The sequence below is a fragment of the Polistes fuscatus genome, unplaced genomic scaffold (genome assembly GCF_010416935.1).
Source record: "Polistes fuscatus isolate 324 unplaced genomic scaffold, CU_Pfus_HIC Scaffold3, whole genome shotgun sequence".
Classification (NCBI taxonomy): domain Eukaryota; kingdom Metazoa; phylum Arthropoda; class Insecta; order Hymenoptera; family Vespidae; genus Polistes; species Polistes fuscatus.
In genome coordinates, this window is record NW_025113107.1 from 13,576,187 (window position 1) to 13,604,012 (window position 27,826).

Consider the following 27,826-nt stretch of genomic DNA (forward strand, 5'->3'; position numbering starts at 1 on the left):
TATTATCATTATTATTATTATTATTTTTCATAGTTCATTGTCGAAAAAAGACGAAAAAAAAAAGAAATTTACAAAAATCAAATAAAGGAACAGAAAAATGTGTATGCGCATGTGTGATCGCGTTTATCAACAATTTCGTAGGGGAAATTTTGTAAACGATGTTATATACGAGCAATATAATAATTACAAAAAAAAAAAAATAAAAGGAAAAAGACAAAGAGAAAGAGAAAGAGAGAAAGGTAGAGAGTGGGATAGAAAAATAATAAAGAAAGTGGAGTTAGGTGTAACCGTTATAAATGGTCAGTTTCTCGATGGCGCATCGATTTAATACGTCATTCTATTTGCGGTATCGAAGGTACGAAAGCAGCTCTCATAAATACGATCCAATGGGCTTCCCACGGGCGTATCGTATAGTGACGTGGCCTCGCGCGAAACGTATCTATCTTAAAAAGAGCTTTTATCGACGGAATTATATATATATACACATATATACGTACACATATGTGTGTATAATATATATATATACGTGTACTATATCTCAGCTGATCTTTTATCCGAATGTACTGGTATGCATTGATATACGTATGTTGCATTCATGCATGTACGTACGTATAAATGTATGTGTAAAAAGAGAGAGACGATAACGAAAAGGTCTTCTTTTTTTCCTGGCATTACGTTGTCGGTTGTATCAAAGAACATTGATATCTTGTTCGCGTTCGATTAGAAGGAAGAATTTGGCAAAAGTATCGCCGTCTGCAGTCGAGCGGTAATAAAGCTTTACAAAAAGGGGGTTGCACGTAAGAATTTGTGTCTCACATACTCTCAACGTATAACTATATTTCTATGTATGTATATGTGAGATTGGAAAGAGGATGTTGTGTTGGTACCCCCTTATGGAGAGAACGATAGTACAAGCCAACCGGGATGAAAAAATGTCAAACGAGAATGCGAGTGGCGTGTATACAGGACGATGTAATTTTAACGAGCGGAAGGAGGTGCCCACGGACACCACCATAGACCACCACCACTACCACCACCATTACTATCACCACCGACATCACCCTTGTAATAATCCGCTGTCGTTACATCGCTACGATATTGCCTCTAAGGTAATAATCCTTTTTTGCTCCTGCGACATTTTACGAGGAACCGCCTTTATTACTCCCTCGTCACCCCGATTACTTCCCCCCCTCCTCCTCCTACACCTCCCTTCTCTCGCCACCACCATCTATATTTTCTCTTTTATGTTTTTTATTTTATTTTTATCTATATTCTCTTTTTATTTTATTTTATTTTATTTTATTTTATTTTATTCTATTCTATTCTCTCACATTTCTTCTACTTTCCTGCTATTTTATTTCTATATCCCTTACGAGTTGTTTCTTTCCCCCCAACTTTACTTCCATTTTTTCAATTTTGATGTTCTTCCTTCCCTCTCCCCCCTTTATTTTTTTTTTGCAGATATCTGTCTGTATTCATCGTAGTAGCTCTATACGACACGCCACCCACCTTATGTTTCTAAGACGTCAGAATTAGGTGAGCCGACACATATTCGATACGACTTTGCGGGACTTCTCGCCTTAGAGACGACAACTCCATGTCAACCCGGGGGGGAAAAAAGTTCCTCCCGCCTAATCGAAACGAAGGGTTACGGTAAAGGAAAAAAAAAGTTTCATACCGTTGGGGGAAAAATAGAGTCGAATGAAGAGCTACGAGTCCGAGGAAAAATCTTTCGATAATCTTAGAAATAAGGGACAAAAAAAAATCGAAGAGAGAGAGTAAGAGAGAGTGAGAGAGAGAGAGGAAGAGAGAGAAATAAGGATATTTCAATTTCATTTCCATCCAACATTCACGGGTATTATATCATCTACTTTGCTTGAACGTTTCGTTCGAGTAAATATCATCATAGACGAAAGTATTTCCCCCCCCCACCTCTCGGGCGTCTTCTTTATACTCTTCTCTTTCCTTTTTCTTTTTCTTCTTCTTCTTCTTCTTCTTCTTCTTCTTTTCTTTAGACGACGACGAAAGAAAAAGAAAAAGAAAAAGAAAAAGACAAAATGGATTTTGGTGGAATTGAATATTTATCGTTGATAAAGTATACTCCTGATACTTTTCGTCTATTTTTTAATTTTTTTTTGTACTTTTCATCTTTTCATCTTTTACCACGTTGAAAGGAAAGAGAATTTTCAATTCGTAGAATAAGACAAAATGAAAAATCAAATTTGGATCCTTGATATTGAATATAATAGCGACCTATATATATATAAATATAATAATATAAAAATTATTATTCAATGTGGAATAAGCACCGGAAGATCGACCTACATAATTCTTTAAGAAACATCTGGACAACCTCGAGATAGCCAGCCGCGAAAAAACTATTCGGTCCATTGAAGCCTTTCACACATCCTCTTATCGTTCGCCTATATAAATTCTACCGTCCGTTTCGTCCATCTTTTCTCTCTCTTTTCACCCCCTTCCCCCCTTCCCCCCTTCACCCTTTCCCCCTTTCCCCTTCTCCTCCTTCTCTTTTTCTTCTTCTTCTTCTTCTTTCCTCCCGAGTAAAAAGCAGAGTGGAACGAGCGTAGTCGTAGTACGTTCTTTCAACCCTCGGGGGCAAGTTTTTCAAGAGTAAAAAAGATAGATCGATCGTCGATCTCTTGGAAACGCGCAAGCAAGCACAGAAAACCTGAAGAAAGACTGAGAGAACAACTTTTTCTTTATATACCGATATCGAAACTCTCTTCCCTGCACCCGTTTCCACGCGGCACCACCCCCTTTTATTTTTTTCTTTCTTTCTTTCTCTTTCACGTTGAAAAAGTAAGTAAATAAGAAAATCTTTTGTAATATTTCTCCAAGGGATCGCATTAAATTTTCCCTCCTATGGAAATAAAATTATAGAATTATATGGGGTGCTAGGGTGGAGGAGGAGTGGGGAGGGGGTAGAGTTTAAATTTTCCTTGGATCGTATCAAAAATCACATATAAGATTAGAGTGGAAGAAGTAGAGGAAGAGGAAGAGGAATAATAGTGGATGATGATCGGTAATAGAGAAACTTGGAAGAAAGATGAACGATCTTTTGAACGAGCGGTATTAAAATCAGGCCCCTAGTTCGACGTTTAACGTTTAAGAAGATGTTGGGTAGGAGGCGGGTTGGTAGATGGCAAAGATTTTCACAGTTCGTCGTAGTTCGTGAAATTTGTTGCTCGTAAAATGAACATTAAAGCAGTCAACCAAGTACCCGGTTTCCCTGAGAGAATGAACCCTTTACGCTCGACAGGTTACTCTAGGTCACCGTTTGATTTTAACCATAACTCGAGCATTCTATAAAACAGGGGGGGGGTCTGGCCAAACTTTGATATAGATAAGATCTATTTTTAATCTTCAAAATGTATCGAGATTGATTTGTTATCATCTCAAATATAGTTTATTAGTACCACCCTTAAATTAATCCTAAATCGTAATATTCTATTTATCGTATAGTCTAATCGATTTTTTAAACTAGGAATAGGAAGAAAAATAAAAGAAGAAGAAATGTGGGGGATATATACGTGGAATGCGAGCACCTCCAAGCCAAACACTTAAATAGGCATTCGTGAGGAGATTGGACGGTGGGCCTTGGATAGCTCAATTGGTTAAAGAGCAGTCGCCCGGAAAGCGGAAAATCCGGGTTCGAGTCCCGGTCAGTCAGTCGAATTTTTTCACGAATCCTATATACATATATCATTGATTATAAATTTGAAATATATTATTCGCAAAATTGCGAGAGTGAAAGAACATTATCCTCGCGGGATAAGAAGTTTTAAGCATTATTCCTTACTGGTGGTTCGTCTTTCAATTTCGTTTTCCTTTCGATGATGCAAATCCGTTCGGCAAAGCGATCGATTAAGTCTACAGCATCGGTAAGCTATAATCATTGGATTAGCACGATTCGAGGGACCGATCCGGAAGGTATAAAGCAAACATAAGTTAGGTAGTACGTCGTCTGCCGATTCGATATTCCAGAACGAGTAGGGCAATCAGTTGCAGGCGCGTGCACAGACATTTGGATTCATACCATCGGCATACCACGTGGCGTCATGCCACGAATAGATGTTGAGATTCTTCTCTCTCTCTCCCTCTCTCACTCACTCATCCACTCACCCATTCTCTCTTCTCCTCCTTCTTTCTCTTTCTTTCTTTTAACATAAAGCAACGATCTCCGACGAGCACATCAACGATATTTCCTTCTTGCTAAAGGGGTCTGCGAGTTTTTTTTTTTCTTATTTCTTTCTTTTTGATTCGTATTCCTTCACTTTCCTTCCCCCCTCCATCCCTCACCGTTCGATTGGTAATCGATTAACCATGACTCCGCTAACTCTCCCGTCTACCAAGACCGTCTACTCGTATGATACACGTATCTGTATATATGTGTGTGTATATATATGGCCGATAATCTGTATTCGCTTGGATTCTTTCTTGGAATCTGAACGCTAGTCGCGAGCACGTTTTTGGTAAGAGGAAAAGGAAAGGGAATGGAAAGGATTGGAAAGGAATGGAAAGGAATAAAGCAAACATAAGTGTGTTCCCTCGTGGATTCAATATGCCTCGCTGCTCGAAAGTCGACCTAAGCAGCATACCCTTGCATTTTTCGAATATCCTTTGAAACAAGAAGATAGAGAAAGACACACACACACATACACACAGTTTGAGAGTTTCCTTCTATTTCTCTTTATTTTTATCTCATTTTCTTTCTTTGTCTTATACGACGAGTACGACGTAATACTCTAGCAATCTTGAACCGAACTCATCGCGAAAATCGTTTTTTTCTCTCTCTCTCTCTCTCTCTATCGTTCAGTAGGTTTTTTCTCTTTTTCTAATCAATTGCAAGTGACTAACGATAAGCTTTCGACATCGATAATCCATATTCATTAGATATCTTCCCTCTTCGTTTGATCCTACTCGTCGTACGACTCTTCTTATTCTCATTTACCTTTGTGTCCGATGCATAAGTATTAATTCAATAGACACCGTTTGTCGAAACGTACCGAAATTATTCTATCCCCCCTCCCCCCGTTAGGAGAAGAAATATATTCTCGTTAAAAAAAAAGAAAAGAAAGAAAAAGAAAAGAAAGAAAAGAAAAGAAAGAAAAGAAAAGAAAGAAGAAGAAGATATAATCAATGATCAAAGCTGTCTGATATCTCTCGACACACGTCTAACTTTTTTTCTCTCTTCTTCCTTTTTTTTTTTTTTTATCAAACACCACACCCCGGTCTAAAACGACGTTTTTCCCGTATCCTATCGAATCCCATCATCCCATCGATAATAATCCGAATTATAAACGACATTCTGAAACGTTTCGATAATCGCGGATAGGTGAGATAATCTAACGAATTAATTGATCGAATATTATAACCATGAAGAACCATTTCTTCGAACTATTAGATCGGAATAGATAAGAAGAGGATTTCAATCGGATTTCGATCAAAGGTGTTTTCCTCATCTCTCCTCCTCATTCTCATCTTCTTCTATCTCTATATATAACCCTGTGTCTATGTATCTGTGTCTATGAGTCTGTGTGTTCGTTCACATCCAACTATTGATAATAACAGGAACATTCATCCGCATTATCTTACCTTCTAACATTGTTAAATGAAAATGGTATAAGGTATATACGAACCATCGAGTGAATACCTAATGGCTAACGATCGGATAATAGAGCTCAAATTCGTCACTTCGCCGAGCTTATGATTTACCGTGATTAGAGAATATATCTCGTAACACAGATGTTATCCGCTTCTCTCTCTCTTCCCCATTCCCTCTTTTCCTCTCTTCACCAGTTAGAATATATATTCTCCAAACTCATGTATATTTCAGTGGGCTGGTAGGTGGATTAAAGGCTTCTCCTTTTTCTATACAACCCAGAAAGAGTGAGAGAGAGGGATGGTAAGTAGGTAGGTAGGTAGATAGCTAGCTAGCTAGCTAGCTAGCTAGGCTAGGTATATCGAAACTCACAAAGTTATTACGCTGTCGTCGGTCCGTAATCGACGTGTTCGAAAGAGAACGAGAATCCGGTAGGGGTTAGATTAAAAATTGATCCCCCGTTAGGGAAAATGCGTATTCATAATGCAAAAGGTAAAACCTAACTTGCGTTGTATTTTTCATCATCGATATATAGATAGATAAATGGATGGATGGATGGATAGGTAGATATATATTAAACTATACCATGAATATTGAATTTACATAGATTCCTCTGCACAACGAGAGATCATTTATTCTCGCATAATCAATTAGTGAAAATGGTCGGGATGGTGGTGCTGGTGGTGGTGGTGGTGGTGGGTTTTGAATCGAGGTAGGAGGGCAGTTGCGCGCGCGAAAGGATAGCGAAATGGGGCTGAGGGATGGGGAGGAGAGGGATAGGGGGAGGAATGGGTGATTTCGAAGTTCCTACTTGGCTAACTATGTATATACGATTTCGCCGCGCGAATATTAACTGTATGCAAAAGGGGAGGTAGAAGGGGGGGTTGGTATAAGGGTAGAAGAAAATTTCTATCTCGCGATACGGTAAAGCGAGATGGTAACCGAGTCTTAATCAAGCTACTTTGCCTACTATAATACAACGAATGTATTAGGCAAGTATTTACATAGGGCATAGCAGGTAGAGAAAGGTAGGAGAGATAAGAGGTGGGGGAGGAGGGGGGTGGGAGGAGGGATTGGAGATGTAGGGTAGAAGTAGCAAGTTGCTTGCTCGAGACGTTGGTAGTTTGAACGTACGATTAAGTTGAGAGAACTACTTAAGCAAATGGATTCATCGGTTTAATAGAGCCTACATAGTGTTTTCTTTTAAAATAGTTAAGGATAAGGTAAAAGGGAGGGAGTAGGCGATATATACGCGTACGAGTCTCTTTCACTTGATAATGCGATCCATAATTTTCTTGGATAATTCTATTCTCTCGTGAGAAAGTTTACGTAAATTTGGAAACGAGATAGACACTATATAGGAGATTCTATATATTTCTCTGATTCGTTTTATTAAGCTCAGTTAGATACGTAAAAGGTTATCTATGGTTACTGATATCTATATAGAATCATGAGAATCTTGAAACGGGACGTTTCTCGTAACGGCCCTTTTCTGGCCTAAGAATTTTCGAATTCCGTGCTCGCGAGACATCGAATTTACATAGAAACCGTTTGGCAGGATCTTCTTATACCTACTTGCATTCCCCCCCCTCCTCTCTCTCTCTCTCTCTCTCTCTATTTCTCTCGTTTGATCTGAAGGAAAGATTTGGGGATACGGAATGGAATCCGACGTGATCGGGATCAATCGTAGTTTCGCACACGAAAAGACGCGAGTCCTCGTACGACAGATCCTCGTTCTTTCTGGCGCTAATCGAACACTCCTCGATCCCGATTCGATACGAGTGTTAACTTGGATCGTTTTCTCCTATCCTGAAACATCGGAAAGAAGAAAAATAAAAAAAAAAGAAATAAAAGGATGATCCAACAGTCGGGTTTCCTCTCTATTTCTTTTATTTCTCATCACTATTTCCAACTCAATCTTCCCTTTTTCGTAGAAGATTATCTACGTCGCGGCCCGTTGGGACCAATTAACGAAACTTCAAATCGACGTTCTTGCCTTATTCATCTATGTCTATCGTAAACTAGCTAATACAACTGTGAATATGCATTTGGGATGTCTACTGTTATGCGTCAGGCACAAATTCGACGAATTTCATTGGAATTACGAAAGAAAAGGAAGAACGAAAAATGAAGCAGAAGGAAGTGGTGGTTTACGTCGATAGTAAGAAAATACGATGAAAATAAACTTACTTTCTTCGAGGAAGGATGTAAGATAGGTAAGTGCGAACGAGATACATAGGAATAAAGATAGATAGATAGATAGATAGATAGATAGATAGATGGATAGATGGATGGAGGTACATCCCCTTAACCGGATATCCTGGAAAATCGTAGGAACGCTCGAGAGTCGGAGTCGAGTCGAGTCGAGTCGAGGGAAACGCGAGTTTCGTCGCGTATTCAATATTCCTGCCGTAGGAATGACGAAACGAACGACCTAGCAATCAGTTGCAGGCGCGTGCATAGACATTCGCATGCATAGCATCGAGTTCCACAGCGATGGTCCGAGAGACGGTCGAAGTTCCAGTTTCGGTCTCTTTCTATCTCTCTCTCTCTCCCTCCCACTCTTGGTTCCCCTCGCATCCTCCTATCCTCTTTCCCTCTCTTGCACCCTGCATCTACAAACACCCATTTCTACAAACCCCCTCCCCTCATACACACACATACACATACACAAACAACCCATACCGATCCTAGCACTCACACTCACACTCGCACACACATATATACGGAGGGAGGTAGCAGCAGCGAGGCCTGGAAAGCAGCGTTTGGGGCAATGCCGCTTTGAAAATCGATAAGCGCCTCCGCGTAGTCGACCAGTCAGGAGCTTTTCGGTATATCCGCGCGAGATCCTAGCTGGTCACGTGCCGCGGCACGTCCTCGAGACGCCAACAGGAAGGATCGAGACCGTAATTTCGCCCGCTTTCTATCTCTTACCCCTCACCCCTAGCCCCCCACCCCCCACATGCCACGAGAACACGTCATTTTATCCAAGATCATCCAAGAAACTTTGGTCCCATTGCTATGCGGTCGAATCGTTAAACAGGAAACAAGATCTCGGTCTTTGAATACCCACCGTTTCTTTCCCCTTTTCTTTTCTCTTTATCTCTCTTTCTCTATCTCGTGTTTTTTTTCCTCTCTCTGTCTCTCTCTTTCTCTCTTTGTCTGTCTGTCTGTCTGTCTGTCTGTCTGTTTGTCCTGTCAGTCTGCCTCTCTCTCTCTTTCTCTCTCTGTTTCAGGTGTGCGTAAAAAAGAAAGGACGAAAGGAAGGTACGAGGGAGAAGAGGGCGTGAAAGGTGTTCTAGGTTGACCTTTAACCCGGACAAATGCGAACTCTCTCTCTCTCTCTTTCTTTTCGTACTCTTTATATTGTTCTCCCTCTTTCTCTTTCTCTTTTCTTCTTGAGGAGAAAAACGTGCATCGATGTAGTATAGGATAGTGAGAAAGAGAGGAAGATAGGTGGAAAGATGAAGAGAGAAAGATAGGACGAAAAGGGGGGAGAGTGGGAGGAGAAGGAAGAGGAGAAAGAGGAATGGAACGGCTAGGGGGTGAAGGAGGAGGAGGAGGAGGAGGAGGAGGGGTTACGTACACGTAATAGATCGCGATGGTGCAAGTAAGAGAAAGAGAAGGATAGAAGGTTCGTAGGTAGGTAGGTAGATAGGTAGGAAGGTAGGTAGGTAGGTTGAGTTGGTTGGGAGGGGGCAGAAGAGGGAAAGGGTGAGTGGAAGGAGGAAAAAGGATACGTCGTTGGGCGCGTGCGCAGCGCGTGTCGACGTGGCCTAGGAGAGGAAGGTATAACGACGCATACGTCTTCTCGCCGATAACAGTAATTACGGCCAATTTCGCTTTTAAGCGTCACCCACACTGGCCCGTACGACAGTATAAACGATAAAGAAAGATATAGAGATAGAAAAGGAAAATTGGTAGAGGGGAGGGGTGTCCTGTGGGGAGTAAGGGAGAAGCTGAGGTAACGAGAGAAAAAGGTAGAGGTATTCTGACTTGACAAAAACTAAACGTCGAGGAGCGAGTTTAGATAGGAAACATTTTCCGAAAGGGGTAACGAACGAGGGTCATCGATCTCTCGAGAGATCCACAAAGGGTTCGGCTGGTTGGTTGCTTGGTTGGTTGGTTGGTTGGAAGATTCGTAGAAAGGTACTACTACTACTACTACTACTACTATTAGGTTGGTAAGGAATAAGAAAAAAGAAAAGTACTTTAGATTCCCTATACTTTTTCTAGCTTATCTATCCCTTGGTAGTTGGTAGCTGGATAAAAAGGAACGTACTAGGAAGGAAGGAAGGAAGGAAGGAAGGTTCGTGATCGTACGGAGGGCGCGAAAGACCTAGTAGTCCTTTGCGTTCGGACACACATCGACGTACTCGCTTCGTGCTCGCTCGTCAGGAGGAGCTGGACGAACAGCAAGAGGAAGAAGAGAAAAAGGAAGGAAGGAAGGAAGGAAGGAAGGAAAGAACGGGTGAGAGAGAGAGAGAGTAGTAGTAGTAGTCGGAAGGTGGAAGGAATACGAAAAGGGGTTCGTCGTGGAGAAAAGGAAAGATAGAGATTGCATAGTGCGCATGCGTTAGGTGAATCTAAGCGAGCGTTAGACTACTGAGGAACGTTGAGGAAATAGAAAAAAGAAAAAGGGAAAGATAGGTAGGACGAAAATTTTGACGACGATTCCTTATCTCTCTTTTTCTATCACTCGAAAACAACAAATAATCAAAAAGAAATGAATGAATGATAATTTAATGGTATAGTTCGAATAAGGAGGATAATAAGAGGAATAAGGGGTTGGGCCAGGGGGGCCCAGGGACGAGCCTTTCCGACTGGACTCGACTGTCGAGCGTAGTTCTCTCTAGCGTTGGTGGAATCTTGGTGGAAGGAAGGCGGCTGGTGGAAGGAAGGTTGGTTTTGGCTTTGGCGCCGGCGCCGGCGCCAAACGGCGCCAACGGCGGCGCGACGCTCTCATCACAGAGGCGCCCATAGCCCTAGCACTCGTCCGCGCGCGGCGTCGTTAGCATCGTCGTTAGTTCCGTTGTCTGCTTCGTCGTCTGCTTCGTCGTCTGCTTCGTCGTCTGCTCCGTCGTCTGTTCCGTCGTTTACCTCCGTCCTACCTGGACGACGGAGAGGACCGAACGAACCAACCAACCAACCAACCAACCAACCAACCAACGTAATCCTTCGTAACGAAGGAACGAACCTAGGAACAACGTTGTCTCTCTTTCTCTCTTTCTCTCTCTCTCTCTCTCTCTCTTTCTCTATTTTGTCTCCCTTATTCGTTCTCACGATTATTATTAGTGCGAAACCATAAACGGTTTTTATTTGTTAATCAATCTAACGCGCGGATATCTAATAATACGTTGGTCGCCGTTTATTTATCCTCGCGCGCGTTCTCTATTTTTCTTTTTTCTTCCTTTTCTTTTCTTTTCTTTTCTTTTCCTTTTTTAATTTATCATTTTCTCTTCTTTTCTTTCTTTCCTTTAGTCGTTGTCCTCCTCTCCTTTTTTTTTTCTTCGTTTATCAGTTTGTATATCTTTTTCTCGCGCCCTCAGTGCCGGGTGCCGCTTCGCTCCGTTAACCGAAGCGGCTACGAGTTGTGTTGGTGCTGACTCCGATTCGGAAGAAGAGAACGGTGGGGGTGGAGGAGGACGAGTCAAGAAAAAGGGGGTACCTTTCCATCGAACTCCGAGGACAAAGAGTACTTCGGACTAATTTTACTCGGTCAGTATTCTATGAGAAATAATAAATTCTACCAATATTTAGTCTCTCATAAGAAAGAGAGAAAGTAGGGGATGAAAGAAAGAGGGAGGGTGTTTTCAAGGATCTCTCTCTCTCTCTTTATCTCATTCTCCTTTTTCCCATTTCCTACTCTCCGCGATATTTTATTATTGTTTCTTTCACGTTAGTTTTTCTCGTTAACCGGTAGAAATAAATTTAGTTTCCTTGATGATCGGCGTTTATTGATCTCCAGCAGCACAGGAGCACTCCGGGTTATCGTACCGAGGAAGTTTCGGGCCGTGAGCAGCAGAGTCGCCGCGGCGGCACGCGTTTTCCGCGATCGATTCGACGAGCGCCGTACCCTTTCGCACCTTCCTCTCTCTCTCTCTCTCTCTTTCTCTCTCTCTCTCTCTTATCTCCCTAGACTCGTCCTCGTGAGGAGTCGTTCCTGTGAATTCTTCGATCCTAGCACAAACCCTGGCGCAACCCCTTAACGTCGTCCTCGTCGTCGTCGTCGTCGTCGTCCTCGGCGTCGTCGTCGTCGTTGTCGTCGTCCAAAAGAGAAAAACACGAACGAAAAAATAGGAGAATATTTTTTGTCTATACGAGAAAGGAGTAAAACTCGATGACAGGTCAGCCACGCCACGTAGTTTCATCTCTCTCTCTCTCTCTCTCTCTCTCTCATCGTCACTAAATAAAATAATTTTTATTCGAAAAAATCATCGCTACATTTGTCAGATATCAAACGATTTTCCGATCTTTGTGTATTTGAATGCGAACAAAATCATCCCACCCCTCCAATTCACCCCTAGCACCCCCGCCCCCGCCCCCTAACCCCCTTGGGATTATTTTAGTAAACGCGAAAAGAAATGGAAATTCGACTGACGGATTTGACAGTTTTCGTTGCACGGAAAACGTTGACATCGCCGCTGCTGTTTTTCAATTTCGACAAAATTATCTCTCAATAATGTTGTCTCTTTCTTTTGCCCTTTTTTTTTTTTCTTCTTTTCTCTGCCTCGTGTGACCGCGTTTTTTACGTTAACGTGACAGAAGAGAAAGAAAGAAAGAAAGAGAGAGAGAGAGAGAGAGAGAGAGAGACAAAGTAGATACGCGCGTGCGTCATTCAAAAAAGGGCACGTTTTCTTTTTTACCTATCCCTTATTCCATCTCTGTTAGTTCTTATTTTTCCATGTCTTTCGACATTTCTTTTTCGTATCTCGATTTTAGTACCGTCGCTTAAAAAAGAGAGAGAGAGAGAGAGAGAGAGAGAGAGAACGCAAGGACCTTCCATTCTCGTTTCTTCGAATCGATTTTACGCGTAGCCTCTTCTTCTTCCTCCTCTTTGAACGACCAAGAAAAAAAAAAGAAAAAAAAGAGAAAGAGAGAGAGAGAGAGAGAGAGAAATTTTTTTCTTAGGATCAGAAACAAGGCAGGTCATTCTACTAGTTATTTTAGTTTCTATCATAAATTTTGGTTTTATATTTTTGTCTATCTTCTTCCTCTCTCTCTCTGTCTCTTTCCTTTTTTAGACGAGAATATCAAGAAAATGAGGAAACACGCGTAGAAAGGGTTTCTGCGATCGATCGATCGAGCGAACGAGCGAACGAGCGAGCGACCTTCGAAAGGAACTTTCAAAGTTCTAATTTTACTGACCTACAGATATCCCCATTCCAATGTTATATAGCCCCGTAGGAGGGTTGTTATATACAGTTAGAATATTTCGTGGTAATCGTTTTAAGATCTTCCAACCGAAGTCTAGTTTTATCTGTTATATATAATAGAACTTTTATATATATAAAAATATATATATATTATCGAAGTATATCTATAATTCTATAGATAGATCGAAAGAGTCACGATAAAAGTATCAGTTTCATTTTCACTAAATTAGATCAATTTGTATCTCTAAAATGGGTTTTCGTTCGAAGTGGTCGAATAAACTTAAAGGAACTCGAGCAAATCGTGATAAAACACACATAAAGCAAGCAAGCAAGCAAGCAAGCAAGCAAGCAAGAAAGCAAGCAAGCAAACAACAAATTAGAGATACTCGACTAGGCGTCCTCGAAACTAAAATTCGAAGTGATCGAATTGAAGGATCTCTCATCAAGTTCAGAAATATCTTACCTATTAACCTTCCTAGGATATTATACCGTTCCCTCGTTTATTGTACTTAAGCGTCATCGTCGTCATCGTTGAGTCCTGCGGATCATCGGCTTACCACCCCCTTAAACTGCACTCCGATTTCTCATCGAGAAACAACCAGCAACGTAGGCAAATTTTCGAATCGGTATTTAACGCCTAAACCTTCGAAGAGAGAAAAGGGAAGAGAATCGGGGAATAGGGGTTTGGGGTGAGGGGGGGGAAGCAAGGGGGAATCGCTCTCTCGGATAATAGGATGAAAGGGGTTGGATAACAAATTGCTTATCAACCGAAACTTTTCTTCCATTCTTTTCGGGTTCTGGTGTAAAACGGAAACGGCGAGTAGTAGTAGTAGTAATAGTAGTAATAGTAGTAGTCTCGAGTCTTGCTTGAGTCATTGCACTTTGGTTGTACAACGAGACGTACAAGTGCACTTCTTTTCTCTTCACTTCTTTCTCCCTTTCTCTCTCTCTCTCTCTCTCGTCTCTCTTTTCTTATCCTCTGGCCAAAGATTTTTCCTTGTGTCTACCCACCTGACGTGTTATACCTCGTTCGTGACTACTTCGTCGAATGATATCAAAGAAAGAGAGAGAGAGAGAAGATGAAGTAGAGAAGAGGTGACACAAGATCTCATCGATCGATCGACTTTCGAATCGAGCCTACTTGAGTTTTCCTGACCTAAGAATACACCGTTTCGAGTGCTCCACCTCGTGGAATGGGGTGGAGTGGACTCTACAATGGCTAAAAGTAGGGGTAACACTCAAAATCCTACACCCATTTCCTTTTTTTAAACGACGAATCTGACGAATCTGACGAATCTGACGAATTTGACGAATCTAACAGCGATGATTGCAGATTTATCTTTTATTTTGTTACCGAAGATGAATATGACGACGACGAGAACTAACATAATACGAAGAAGAAGAAGAAGAATAAGAATAAGACATACTTTACTTCTATATATATATCTTTCTGTATTTTTCTATCTCAGGAGTTTTCTTTTTCCCCTTGATTCGTCTTGAGACAATCGAGACCTCTTTCACGATTCTTTCGTATACTTGTTTTCTTTGTTGTACGTGGATACTATTGCTCGCTGATAAGAGCAAGGAAAATTGATTGCACCTTGACAAAGCACTCACTATATTTTTCTTTCTCTATCTCTATCTCGTTCGTAAAACAAATTCAGAGACTGCGTTTCTCGTACAAAGGGAGTCTCTTGCGATCACGAGTTTGTTTTAACTCGAACGTAGTAGGGTAGTTAGCCTCTTCACAGAGAAAGAAAGAGAGAGAGAGAGAGAGAGAGAGAGAGAAACTCGTCGTTGTCTTCGTATGCTTACGTTAGAGACGTAGCCTCATTGAAATGGCATTTTCTCTCTTTCTCTCTTTTTTTTTCTCATCTCGAGGATGAAACGTAAAGAGAAGGAAAGATCTCAGACGTAGTAGTTGGTGCAACGGAGCGCGAAAGCCTTCCTCGAGTGCGTGGCGCACGCTTTTCGGTCTAACGAGGCTATCCTGAAATAAAAAAATAAAATATAAAAAGGAAAGAAATGTGTAGAAACGAAAGAATAAAAAAAGAGGGAAGAGAAAAAAAGATAAAGAGGGAAGGAATAAGAGGGGGGAGGAGGGAGGGGGGATGGAAAAAAGTTCGTATTGAATTTTCTTCTATTCAACCGAAAACATAACGCTTTCGTTATCCCGTACTTTCGTTAAACTAACGAAGGATTATTTCGTACCGAACGCGAGAAGGATCGTTATTTGAAATAATATACCTAGCGGTATATAATAATACACACACACATATATATATATATTGTAATTGTGGTAAGAAACGGTCGAGAGTTTGCTTTTGAAAAACGGTAGACGCCCGACGCGAAGGAAATGCTCGAGGCTACGAAAGAAAAAAAAAAATCCAACCAACCCCCCCTATTCCTTGGAATTGTTTCACCGGTGTGTGTCCATGTCAACGAAAATCTTCTACTACGTTTTTCTTTGACTTCAATATCAAGGTCTCGACTCTCGCTTTTTTTCCTTAGAAGAAAAAAAGATAAAACACATTATTTCTTTATTATTTATTATAAAAAGTATACGAAGATATTTATATATCGACGAGATTTGAATCTAATGTAAGAGATACTTGATATTCTTTGAGAATACCTATAGAAAGATTTTCCCTTTTTCCAAGGATTCCAGTCAAAATCAAGAACGTTCAGCTAACTTTTCTCTCTCTCTCTCTCTTTTTTTTCTTTTTCTCGGTTCCTTTCCTCTGATATACTCGCACGAACGTAGTCCCCTGTCCCCCTCCCCCCATTCTCCAGGTGGTTATTCTTATCGAGGTATTCGCAAAGTTCTTCTCGATTTAGAAAGTTAGAATGCGAGGGAAAGGCCGGTTGACTTACATTCAACACCCTGCTTGGCACCCTGTCCGACCTCGAAGCCAGACTTGAACTTGAAGCCCCTGCACGAAACTTTCTCGAACGACGTAAAGACACGTGGAACGGGACACGCGAGCACATCCACCTTTCTCTCAACTTGCTTTCATTCGATTCCCGTTTCTTTTCTTTTTTCATCCTTTCGTATATCGCATATTTTTGATTTGTTTAATCTCAACTTTATTATTTAATTGGTTATTATTTGCTTACAGAGAACCTACCTGGGATTCACGAATGATGTTAAATTGACGAAAATTGAGCAACGCAAGGGATGGCTCCTTTCGGTACCGTATTCCTCGGTGTCTGGGGAGTGTTCGTCATCGTTTTGATCCAAGGTAATCTTTATTAATACTAACTAGTCACGAAATTCCTTACCAGATGTATATCTACGAAACTTCTATATAGCTTATCACCTTTCCAAGATACGTCTCTTATTTAAGTAAACTTTGCAAATTTACATTGCTCGTTATGTTTGGATAGATCATTTCTGAACCTAACGAACCGTATTTTAACGTAAATCTAATTTATTTGAAATGGCGAGAAGTAAAACGATACGTATAGATAGATATGGATGGTAATTTCTGGCGAAACGGAGATACACTTGCATTCGTATGCACACACACACACACATATGGTGTGTATACGTATTTCAATTGGAAATACGATGTCTAATGAATTTTTTACTAAATGCCTACCTCGTGTTCTGTGACCTTATCATATTGCCAGAGTTTATAATTATTTAATCTCATCCCCTTCCCTCCCTCCCTCCCTCTCTTCCTCACCTCCTCTCTTTGGAAAATAGATATCTAATTACACATTCGATGAACGTTCGGTCACGTTTAACAAGCTCGACTATTTTCAAACCCCCCCCCCGAACGAATATCGGTTTGCACAATAATTCTCTTCCACTCTTCCATTTCATTTCTGTTTTCTCTAATCATATACCCAAACTAACGATATTCAAATATATACTTAAAAATGTATACACAATAATGAAAGATATTTCTCGAATAAAACGAAGATAATAGAAGAAAAAAGACAAAAAAAGGATACAATACGTCTTGGCAACGTTTTGTTGTTTATTTTTCAGAATCCAAACCGGTCAGCTGGGAGGAATGGTGGACGTACGACGGTATTTCTGGTAAGAATTCGATACCACAGTTTATTTTTTTCTATTCGTTTAATAATTTTTCATTCCTCCTCCAAAAAAGCTGACCCTTTTTCCCACTCTTCGCAAGCTTTCCTATTTTCTTCTCTATTTTTCTATTTTTTCTATTTTTTGTTTTCATCTCTCTCTCTCTCTCTCTCTCTCGAATAGATACGAGCAATCGTCGATTCTCGTCTAGTGTAACAATTAAATAGAATCCATAGTAAATTTGTCAAACTTCCGCAGGTTTATCGAAAGCACGCGGAAAATACTTTTTCTTTCTCATTTTTTTTGTTCTTTTTTTTCCGTCCCAGTCGATCCGCGTAAAAACGCTAGCCAGCCCTTTGGTAAATTCGCTTAATATTCTTCCCTTTATAACCCCCTGCCCCCCCTGCCCCACCGTTACCTTCGATCCTCGTCTTCTTTTCGTTATTTCTCTCTTTCTCTCTTTCTCTCTTTGCCGTTATAGTTGAGTTCGCGTTTCGTTAAAAGGATGGAAAAAAGTAATTACAGGACGTCACGAAGGGCTCGGTTGCGTTCTTTCTCTTTCTCTTTTTCTCTATATTTTTTTTCTATTTTTTTTTTTTCTTTTTTTTTTCTTTTTTTCTTTTTTGTTCTCTGTGTTCACCCTTCGTAGCACGACTTCAAAATTGGAGCACGCTCGAATGATAAATTCCATGGATATATCCAGGGCGTTGCTGGGCTTTTAGAGATAAACTCGGTCCAAGTTTTAAATCGTGCTCGTCGAATCAGTCTCCAGAGGGATGACCGTACGGGAAACAGCTCTCTCTCTCTCTCTCTCTTTATTTCTCTCTCCATGGATTTTCGTGTGCGTTAACGTATGTGTGTGCACTTCGTGGATAACCGAGAAGGGATAAGTCTGACTTATAGATTTCACCAGAGCAACACACAAGAATTTAGCTACCTTTAACCCTTGTTCTTCGTTTACTCGAAAGAAAGATTTTTCTTTTTTGAAAATATATATTCTATATACATACACACACACATAGAAATGTTTCACCTTATATTTTATCTACTTTTTTTCCCCCAACAAGCGACAATGTTTATTATGTGTTTTTTCATTTTATTACATTTTATTATTTATTATTATTTATTCTACATTTTATTCTTCATTTTTATTATAATTCATATTATTATTTTCCTTATTCTCTCATCATTTCTTGATTTTAGTTTATTGAAGTTATACTTCTTTTGGCGCGTTGGGGAAAATGTAATGGGAAGTGATTTTGTTCCGAGCGTCTGGAAAAACGACACCATGAAGTTTGTCGGTATTGACGACGCGCGGCAAAGCGATTTCAAGTATACGGCATGAAGTTGTCTTTCTTTTCTTCTTCCCCCCTTTTTTTCTCAAGCGGGTCACCCATCCAAGTACTAATTGTACTCAGCGCTGCTTTACTTAAATAATCGAACGAGAACTAATGCTGTAATCGCGCCATGGCTGTTAACGCTTGGAGTAATTCGATATATCTCTCTTATATTTAGTGTGGACTGATATCTATATTTTGATATTTTCTTTTTATTTTTTTATTCTTTCTTATATATATAATAATAATTATTTTTCTTTTTTAAGTTATTTCTTTTCTTTGAAGTTTTTTTTTGAAGTTATTTTTGAGGTTATTGAGGTTATGTTCGTTTTGGTACGGCAAAGAACGTGCGTACATAAGTACACACATCAGTTTTTTTATTTATTATTATTTATTCTACATTTTATTCTTCATTTTTATTATAATTCATATTATCATTTTCCTTATTCTCTCATCATTTCTTGATTTTAGTTTCGTTCGTCGTCGTTTAGTTTGACTTTTTTGTTTATTTTTTCCATCTCTTCACCGCCAATCGTAAAAAATAAATTCTATTCGAATATCATACAGTTAAGTGGGAAGGAGTTATGTTGTCAAGTTGAGTAGTCTTTTTCTTCGACGAGAAAATCGTCCGAAAGTCATGGAACGTAATTTCCGTTTTGGGGCGGTCGGAGATATCGAAGAGCATCGAAATAAATGTAAGAACATATTTCACCAACGTCGAGATTCGACGTTGATTCTAATCGCTACGGCGATATAAATTTTCCTCTACGGGAGAACATCCTTTTCCCTTTTTCTTTTTTTTTTTTTTTCTTTTTTTCTTTTTTTTTTCGGGTGCTTTTCATCGAGAAACGAACAGTTCTCTCTCTCTCTCTCTTTCTCTTTTTCTCTCTTTTAAAATCGACGTCACCGATCAATCTCGTATTTAAATCTCTCGCGTTATTTATCGCGGTATAAAAAAAATTTATATACAGAAAAAAAAAGGAAAAACTTATCGTCCAAACCCGAACGTTTCTTTTTGTTCGCCCAGAGCGACAGAAAGCAACAAAAAAAGAAAAAAAAGAAAAAAAATAAAATAAGAAGAATAATAAAAAATAAATACACGCAAGACGTTTATATAATTGTTATTTGAATTTTGAAAGGTCCAGCATTTTGGGGCCTGATAAATCCGGATTGGTGGCTATGTAACAAAGGTAGACGACAATCACCGGTGAACTTGGAGCCGAACAGACTTCTCTTCGACCCAAACTTACAGCCACTTCACCTCGACAAGCACAAAGTCGGGGGAGTCCTGGCAAACACCGGTCACAGTGTGGTATTCGCGGTCGAAAACGATACCCGCCATCCTGTCAATATATCCGGTGGGCCCCTCAGCTACCGCTACCAGTTCCACGAGATTCACCTGCATTTCGGGTTGGAGGACCGCATAGGTAGCGAGCATACTATAGATGGATACGCGTTTCCCGCTGAGGTGGGTGTCTAGTTTACCTAACTCTATTCCTTCTCTATTATTTGCTTAACGATGATTCATCTATTACGTGCCAATAACACATTCGATATCATCCCACCTGTCTCCCAACTTACACCTTACGTCACTTATCTTATACAAAGTGTTTGTTTCAAAGTACGCGAACATAGTTACCCAAAGTGTTTCACTATCCTATACCCAATTTGACTTTTAGTTCTCAAATAATATCTTCTAGTATTTTCCAATAATTCATATTAAACTTTTTCTAATAACTTGTTGTAACTACTTATACGAGTAGTACTAAGCTTCTTATCTCTCACGTACCATACGAGATTCCCAAATAAATGGATCGATCGTGGAGGGTTGCCAATTAATTGATTCACCTGATCCAAATACTCGTTGGATTTTTATTCATTGGGACACCTAAAGGTTTTGGTTTACGATGCAATCCGTTCCTAACTTTCTGCTGATAGTGTACGCGTGTACGTGAACATCTGTGTATACTTGTATGTATGTATAGATAGTTATCGATAGGTACGTATGATTAATTATCATCATCTTCGAATACGATCATCAATTATAACTATGATAATTGGGTTGAGATATTCTTACGATCTTGATATCATTTATTTTTTTCTTTTTCTGTCGTTCTTCCTAAAAAACAACTAAAAATTCAAGCGTTTATAGTCGATTTAATTAACGCCACTATTCTATATTATGATCACTCGAATATCGTATATTGAACTTTGAATTTCGTCAGACAAGGTGAACGACCGAATTTTCATAATTAAATTACCGTTCAACCTCGATCGCAAACTAGAGATTCGAAAATATTATTCTAAATAAATGATGCGTTATTTTTATCCAATTAGTATTGGATATAACGTAATTTTGATTTGCTTTACATAGACCTTAATATATAATTGATTTAATTGTAAGAATAAAATTCGGAAAACGGTATCCTTTTTATATCTCTGAGTTATTTTAAAAAAAAAAAAGAAAAGAAAAAATAACAAAAAAAATCTTCTCACAAAATTTTGCCGTTGCACAACGTATGAATATTCTAAATATTAAAAGTAAGGGTACTTAAAAAATGTAGAAGAAAAAAGAGAAGAAGAAGAAGATTGTTATCAAGTGTCTTTCTGGTTTATCGACACTCGAGCACGGATCCTTGGGGGGGAGGGGGTTAGGCTCGTATCTAATCGATCTTATTTCTCATCTGACAATATTTTCTGATAGCTTTTATAATATATAATAAAAAAAGAAAAAAAAACGAAACCTCTGCGCGCCGACGTTTGTACTTATTATAACAACTTTACTTCTTAAAATAAAAAAATTAAAAAAAAAAAAAAGAATAAGTAGACGAAAAGCAAGGTGTATCCCGTGTCTGGAGCCAATAAAGCGCCGTTGTCTCACTCACCTATGTATTCCTTCGAACGGGTACGGGTACGGTTCGATTAAATTAATTGGATTAGCGATCCCATCGAAATAAAGGAGTGCCTTTGCGACCTTTTCACCGGCACGAGTATTCCCTATTCCGAAACGAGCTTTTCTATTCTTATCCACCGAATACCAGGGATCCTTTATCCATTTTCCTTCATTCTTTCATTTTTCCTCCTTTTTTTTTTTTCTTACCCTCTTCCCTCTCCCGTCCCCTCCTCTCCCCACCCCTCTCTCCCAATCTCTCTATCTCTCTTCCCTCTATTTATATTCTTACTACTTCGTTCTTTTCTTTTTCTTGAATTTTTTTGTTCTCATTATAGCTCCAGATATTCGGATTTAATTCCCAGTTGTACAACAATTTCTCGGACGCGTTGCACAGAGCACAAGGGATCGTTGCAGTCTCCCTTTTACTTCAGGTAAATACATGCTTTATCTTTTTTCTTTTTATTCTCTACATCTTCTACTTTATCTTTATCTCTCTCTCTCTCTTGTTCTTATTGTCAACGTTTATCGATAGTCGTCTGACAAGAGTAAAGGGAATAGACACGAACTAAGAGACTGAGAGTGAATGAGAGAGAGAGAGAAGGAGAGAAGATAGAGAAGATGTGATCAGAATTTGTGATAGACACCTACCGCTTGTCTTTTAGGTAGGAGATCTGTCAAATCCACAGTTGAGAACGTTTACCCAGCAACTGGATAAAATCAAATACGGAGGTGAGATACGCCGCCGAGGACGTGTGAAGCATTATGCATGCGATCACGCATATCCTATGTGTGATTAGATCAATCCTACCTTGTCTATATTCTTATTCTCACACTTCATTCGTTATACACCGATTTTCATCGATTTTCGACAAAATTTAGACCAAATTTCGTATATTACATCCAACATCTCCCAATCGATAGTAATATTTTTTCTTCTCGTGGTTGATAAATTATACGTGATTCGAAAAATAATCCTCGTATTTTATATATTTTTAGTTTTTCCATTTAAATTTAGAAATATCTCGATACGTAGATATTTATTTTCGTTAACGATAACACGTATTTATTTAATTAACTTACGTTTTTTTCTTCATTCGAGATGAATTTTTTGGATTAATAACAAAATAATATTATATTCGTTCAATGAACTTACTTGTTTTATCTATTTTATATTGTATCTCTCTTTCTCTCTCTCACATACACGTAGAATATACTTTCGTAAAAATTAGAAAAAGAGAGAGAAAGAAAGACGAGAAGGAGATTAAACGATTCGTTTAGTTCGAAAGAAAAGGGCCAAAGTCAAAAATAATAATTCGATTCAACCGTGATTGGTCACCGTAGGTCGTCCTAGCTGCTTTAAACTTTGCCCAGATTTTTCTATTAAACTTTTCAACCGAACTTTAGTGATTCTCGTCAAAAGAAATAATTGACTTATACTGCTATGTCACTCGAGCGTACACACATACACATTCCCACATACATATACACTCTCTCTTTCTCTCTCTCTTTCTTTTTTTAACTTGTACAAACACACACATACACACACGTATACTAGAGACAGCAGACATACTTGTATATGTAGAAGAGGATTGGTAAGGTCATTCACACTCACACATATACATATACATATATATATATGTGTGTGCATACACAGAAGTAAAACTTGCAGGACGTCCTATTGAAATTCTCTCGTGCGAATTTCTCTGTTTCTGATGGAGATACGGAAAAAGCCGTTTTAGACAGAAGTTATATGGTACCGAGCACGACATGTTCTGCTCTCGAAAACGCTTTTTATTTCCACTTTCCCTCTCTCTCTCTCTTACTCGGTCCCCTCTGTGAAACGTGCGAGAAAAAAAAAAGGAAAGGAAAGAAGAGGGAGACATCAAAATCCATTTCATTTATTTAACGGTAAACTTGTTTCGCGTTAATGTATATTGTCGGATAGTAGGAGAGGCTGTTTCGCTCACGTTTCCTCTCTTTGTTAATGTTTCACGATACCGTCTCTCGCGTTACATATATTTATATATATATATACATGTATAAAATGTAAACGTGCAACCAGATAAATGAGCACGACGCGTCAACGTTTTTTTCTATTTTTTTTTCTATTTTTTTTCTTTTTTTTTTCAATTGTCAAGAAAGTAAGATATCCGCGCGTATTTTCTATATATTATTAGTGCCCCGGAACGGGAAAGCTAGTATATATATATTTTTTTTTTTCTTTTCTTTGCAACCCTTATCGCATTTGTTCCCAGTCGTGAAATAAGTAAGAAAGAAGAAAAACGTTAATCTCGGGCGAAAAATCTTTTTACCTTATTGCCCTCGAGAACTATCTCAACGTTGCACGACCGATAATTCTGGTGTCTCCCAACTTTAAATTCGTCTTCATATTTTTGTCTCGACGAGAAAAACAAAAAAGGAAAAAGAAAAAACCAAGACAGTAAGAAAAGAAGAAGAAGAAGAAGAAGGAAAAGAAATGGGATTCGCATGGGACGTTCCCAAAGTCTACGCGAATGAGAAAAATCGTTCGTAGAAAGATTTTTCCTATCTATCTCTTTGGTAAATTGTACTATTTCGAAATAGAGAAAGAAATAGAAAGGAAAAGAGAAAACGATGCTAAGGAGTAGGGGGGAAATGTCCGTTTTACCATAGATAAAGGGGGTGGGGGGTGGGGGGAGGGGGAAAATAAGAAAAGTATTATTCTACAATGCGTACAAGCTATACTTTTGTACGCGCAAAATATACGTGGATGGAAAATAAGGATAGAAACAAAAAGTAACGGCAACGAAACGGATGGAAGCGTTGGAGGCGGGAGAGAGGGAGGGGGAGGGGGGAAGGTGCATAAAGAATCGATTGGCTCGTCCTGTAGAGCTTTGAAAACCATTTGATTTCCATTCGAAACGCTTTCTTCGTGTCCATTCGTTGGAAGGAGAAAACTATTCGATCGGATGTTCGAGTAGGTGTGTATCTATATGCGTGAGAGAGAGAGAGAGAGAGGAATCCACGTTTATACGTGAAAATGTGAGAGGAAAAGGGCACGGGGGGATACGTAGAAACAAACACACACACGCGCGCGCACATATATACACATACACACACACACATGCATGAAAATCTATCTGTGTATGCATACGTCGGAAGACAAAGATACCTGCATAACGGATGTAACAGAATGCAAGTCTGTATTCGGTATGTCGATACTAATCCGTTGGATGTAGGTGTGTTGCGTACGTGGCATGTTTGACGTTATCGACCGAACGAATTGCACAGGGCAGGCCGTGGAAATTGCACATTTCGTCGTACGCGATCTTCTACCGGACACGAAGCATTACATGACGTACGATGGTTCGACCACGATGCCGGCCTGCCACGAGACCACGACGTGGATAATATTGAACAAACCTATATATATTACCAAACAGCAGGTAAGAACAATTCCATAATTATTCCTTACGTTTGACCATTTCTTTTGGTCAATGGTTTGGTTCTTTTTTCTTTTCTTTTTTTATTTCTTTATTACCACTTCCCATTTCCCCATTTTATTCCATTTCTCTCTTTCCATCTTTCGTTCTGCTCCCTTTGTGTTTTCTTTCTATTTTATTTTTCTTTTTTTTTCTTTTTTTCTTTTTTTATTTTATTTTCTAGAGATAAAGTAAAAAAGGGATGCAATAAATCGATCGTTCATTCTGTCTTTTCTCATTTTCGAATCGATTGCGATCGTCGAATTCGGGGACGCGGAAACTCGTTCTTCTCTTTCCCTCTCGATTTCTCTGTAATTTTCTTCTTCGTTTCTGGAAACAGAGAGATGGAGAGAGACAGAGGGTAGCAAATTACTTGCCTGAGAGATCGATTTTTCGTTCGTTCGGTGATTACCGTTCACACACACACATGCAATAAATATATATATATATGGATATGTATACGATTGGTAGAATACTACAAACCATTCCCTCTCTCTCTCTCTCTTTCTCTTTCCCTCTCTTGGAATGATTTTTTAAACCCCCGTCATTTCCGGAAAAACGAACGCAATCGAGATGGAAAATAAGTATTTCCATCGCAAACGAAGTAAAAAAGCGCTTCGTTAATTACTTTTCCGCAAAAGGGAGACAGATACCAAGAGATAGATAGAGAGAGAGAGAGAGAGAGAGATGAAAAGAAGAAAAAAGATAGATAGATAGATAGATAAATAAAGGAAAAGATATTCATCGAGCGTGCCATCAGGAAACAAATACTTTTCTGCCTTTTCGTTTTGCACGATTTTTTTTCCCCGATAATACCGTCATGTTCCGGATACGTATTTAAAAACAAACAAAACCTATTCTTCTCTCTCTCTCTCTCTCTTTCTCTCTCTTTTTCTCTCACTGTTTATTCGAAGAATAAAATTTTAAAGGGCGCAAACGAATCTATCTATCATCTAGTAAATTTTCCTACCCGCGCGCATGATAAACGCGTATCGATCTAACGAAAGCGCATTTAACCATTGGGAAAGGTAGGGGAGAAGGGGGGGGGCAGAGGGTTGTTGCAAAAGTGGAATGAGGGAAATGGGAATGAGGGTTTTACTTCAGCCCATAGACGGTTTCACGTTTCCGATTTCACGTGTGATCGCAGCTCCATGCGCTACGGCAGTTGTATCAGGGTGACATGAAACATCCAAATGCGAAGCTTGGGAACAACATTAGACCGATTCAACCGCTCCACCATCGTCCCATTCGAACTAACATCGATTTTAGCGTGGAGGTACGATTAATTTCTTCAAATAATCTTTCCTTATTTTATTTTTCTTTTAAATCTCTCTCTCTCTCTTTCTCTTTCGTTCTCTCTCATTCTCACTCACTCTTATTCATACATTCGTTAATTCGTTCATTCATTCGCTCATTCGTACTTTCATTGAATCATTTAGTCAGTCAGTTAGTCAATCAGTTAGTCATTCATATATAATTTCGTTCTTTTGTTTATCCTTTTTTTTCGCGATAGATCAATATTCGATATTCGATAGGCACGTAAGCGTAGAATAGTATTATCTACGTAGAACAATATTCTCAATTATATCTTCCCATTTTTTCTCTCTTTTCTTGTTGTTTTCTTTTTGTTTTCAGCATAAAAATTGTCCGACGATGAACAGGGATCTGTACTACAAAGGTAAGCTTCAAAAAATAAATGGTCTTATTCTCATCAAGTGGGTTTTAACGATTATTTTATTCTATCACGTCTATAATCTAAAATTGATTTTTTAATTGTTTATACTAATGTGTGATTAATGACCACAATAAATAATATTTTGGAAGAAAAGGGAAGGAATGAAATGATCGTTATTTAACTTACTTACGAGAGAGACCATTTGTTGAATAACAAGGAATTCATAATGAGGAGGAGGAGGTGAAGGAGTAGAAGGAGGAGGAGGAGGAGAACACAAACAACATCTGACGACTTCTCGTTCATACTTTTTCCAGCCAACAGCTGGAAATAACCCTGAGAGGCTACGATCAACACGCACTACGATGATCGACGTTATGCGTTTTAATATGAATTAATGAAAGAAATATACGAAGGAATGAAGAAAGGATTGGAAGAAAAACAACAAAAATTGTCTACGCTATGAGAGAGAAAGATAGATATATATATTAAAAAAAGAAAAAAAAAGAAAAAAAAAATAAGGGATATGAAAAAAGTTATGGAAAGAAAAAAAAAAAAAGAGAAAAGTAAGAAAAGTAAAGAAATGGAAAAGAAGAAAAATAAGAAAAAAAAAAAAGAAATAAAAAGGATAACTACGCTTTCCCTCGGACGAGCTGGAACTTCGCTGTGAGAAAGAAACCATTGACATATCAATTGCACGCGTGCGACTACGGTACTCCTAGCGAACAAGGTTAAAGAACATGTGTATGTATGTGTACGTGTATGTGTGTGTATATGTGTTTTGCTTGATTCTGTGTATGACCGTTTTAAATGAATGGGAACGAGTATGACAGATAGAAAGAAAGAAAAACGAGAAGTTCGGTGTACGCGTTTATGTGGTGGGTGTACGAGAGTGTGAAAGATAAATTGTATGAATGTGTGTATGTATGTGTGTGTGTGTGTGTATGCGAGAATGAGAAAATATGTGAGAGAGAGAGAGAGAGAGACGTGTCGCACGCACGTACGCACGCATTTTTCAGTAAGCACCTTAAAAAGGGCAAAGCACGCGCTGAAACGTACTAAGCGAGTATTAAGGGCCGTTTTCAGGGCGTTTTCAGGGCGTCGATTAAAGCTGACGATGATGGGCACGGGGGAAAATAAAGGTTGAAATTCTGACCACGGTGAAGTTTAATCGAGCAGCCCCCAGTTTTTTCGTGGTCGATGATTATTATAGGAAACCGTATATGGTGGAGAGATGATTATTATAGGAAAAGATAAAGGAAATAATAAAAAGAGAAAGAGAGTGAGAGTGAGGAGAGAAAAAAGGGAGAAAAAAAAATGATTTACCAATAATAAGAAAAATAAAAAAGAAATAAAAATGCTTCGTTGTACACTTATTAGACGTGAATTGCCAAGTATGTTTCCAGTAAAGAAAAAAAAAAA

The 27,826-nt window shown here is 39.1% G+C and overlaps 1 protein-coding gene across 5 annotated transcripts; it reads left to right on the forward strand.

The window, feature by feature from the left end:
• Positions 1-10,582: 10,582 nt before the first annotated feature.
• On the forward strand, positions 10,583-26,819 carry LOC122519817 (carbonic anhydrase-related protein 10). 5 transcript variants are annotated; one of them, XM_043639550.1, is made up of 11 exons: positions 10,588-10,831; positions 11,173-11,341; positions 16,119-16,241; positions 16,997-17,047; positions 19,518-19,846; positions 21,607-21,702; positions 21,934-22,000; positions 24,542-24,696; positions 25,880-26,008; positions 26,368-26,410; positions 26,722-26,819. In XM_043639550.1, the coding sequence occupies exons 3-11, from the start codon at positions 16,178-16,180 to the stop codon at positions 26,736-26,738; spliced, it is 951 nt and encodes a 316-aa protein (XP_043495485.1). In that variant the 5' UTR covers positions 10,588-10,831; positions 11,173-11,341; positions 16,119-16,177; the 3' UTR covers positions 26,739-26,819. The 5 variants fall into 5 exon arrangements, with proteins under 5 accessions (XP_043495489.1, XP_043495488.1, XP_043495487.1 ...); XM_043639551.1 differs by having other exon boundaries at positions 10,588-10,793; XM_043639554.1 differs by lacking the exon at positions 25,880-26,008 and having other exon boundaries at positions 10,583-10,831; positions 24,547-24,696.
• The last annotated feature ends 1,007 nt before the right edge of the window (positions 26,820-27,826 follow it).

Coding starts and splice junctions, on each gene's coding strand:
- LOC122519817 (XM_043639550.1), top strand. CDS start 16,178: ATGGCTCCTTTCGGTACCGTATTCCTCGGTGTCTGGGGAGTGTTCGTC. Junction 17,048..19,517: donor GACGTACGACGGTATTTCTG/GTAAGAATTCGA, acceptor GAATTTTGAAAG/GTCCAGCATTTTGGGGCCTG. Junction 22,001..24,541: donor GGATAAAATCAAATACGGAG/GTGAGATACGCC, acceptor CGAATTGCACAG/GGCAGGCCGTGGAAATTGCA.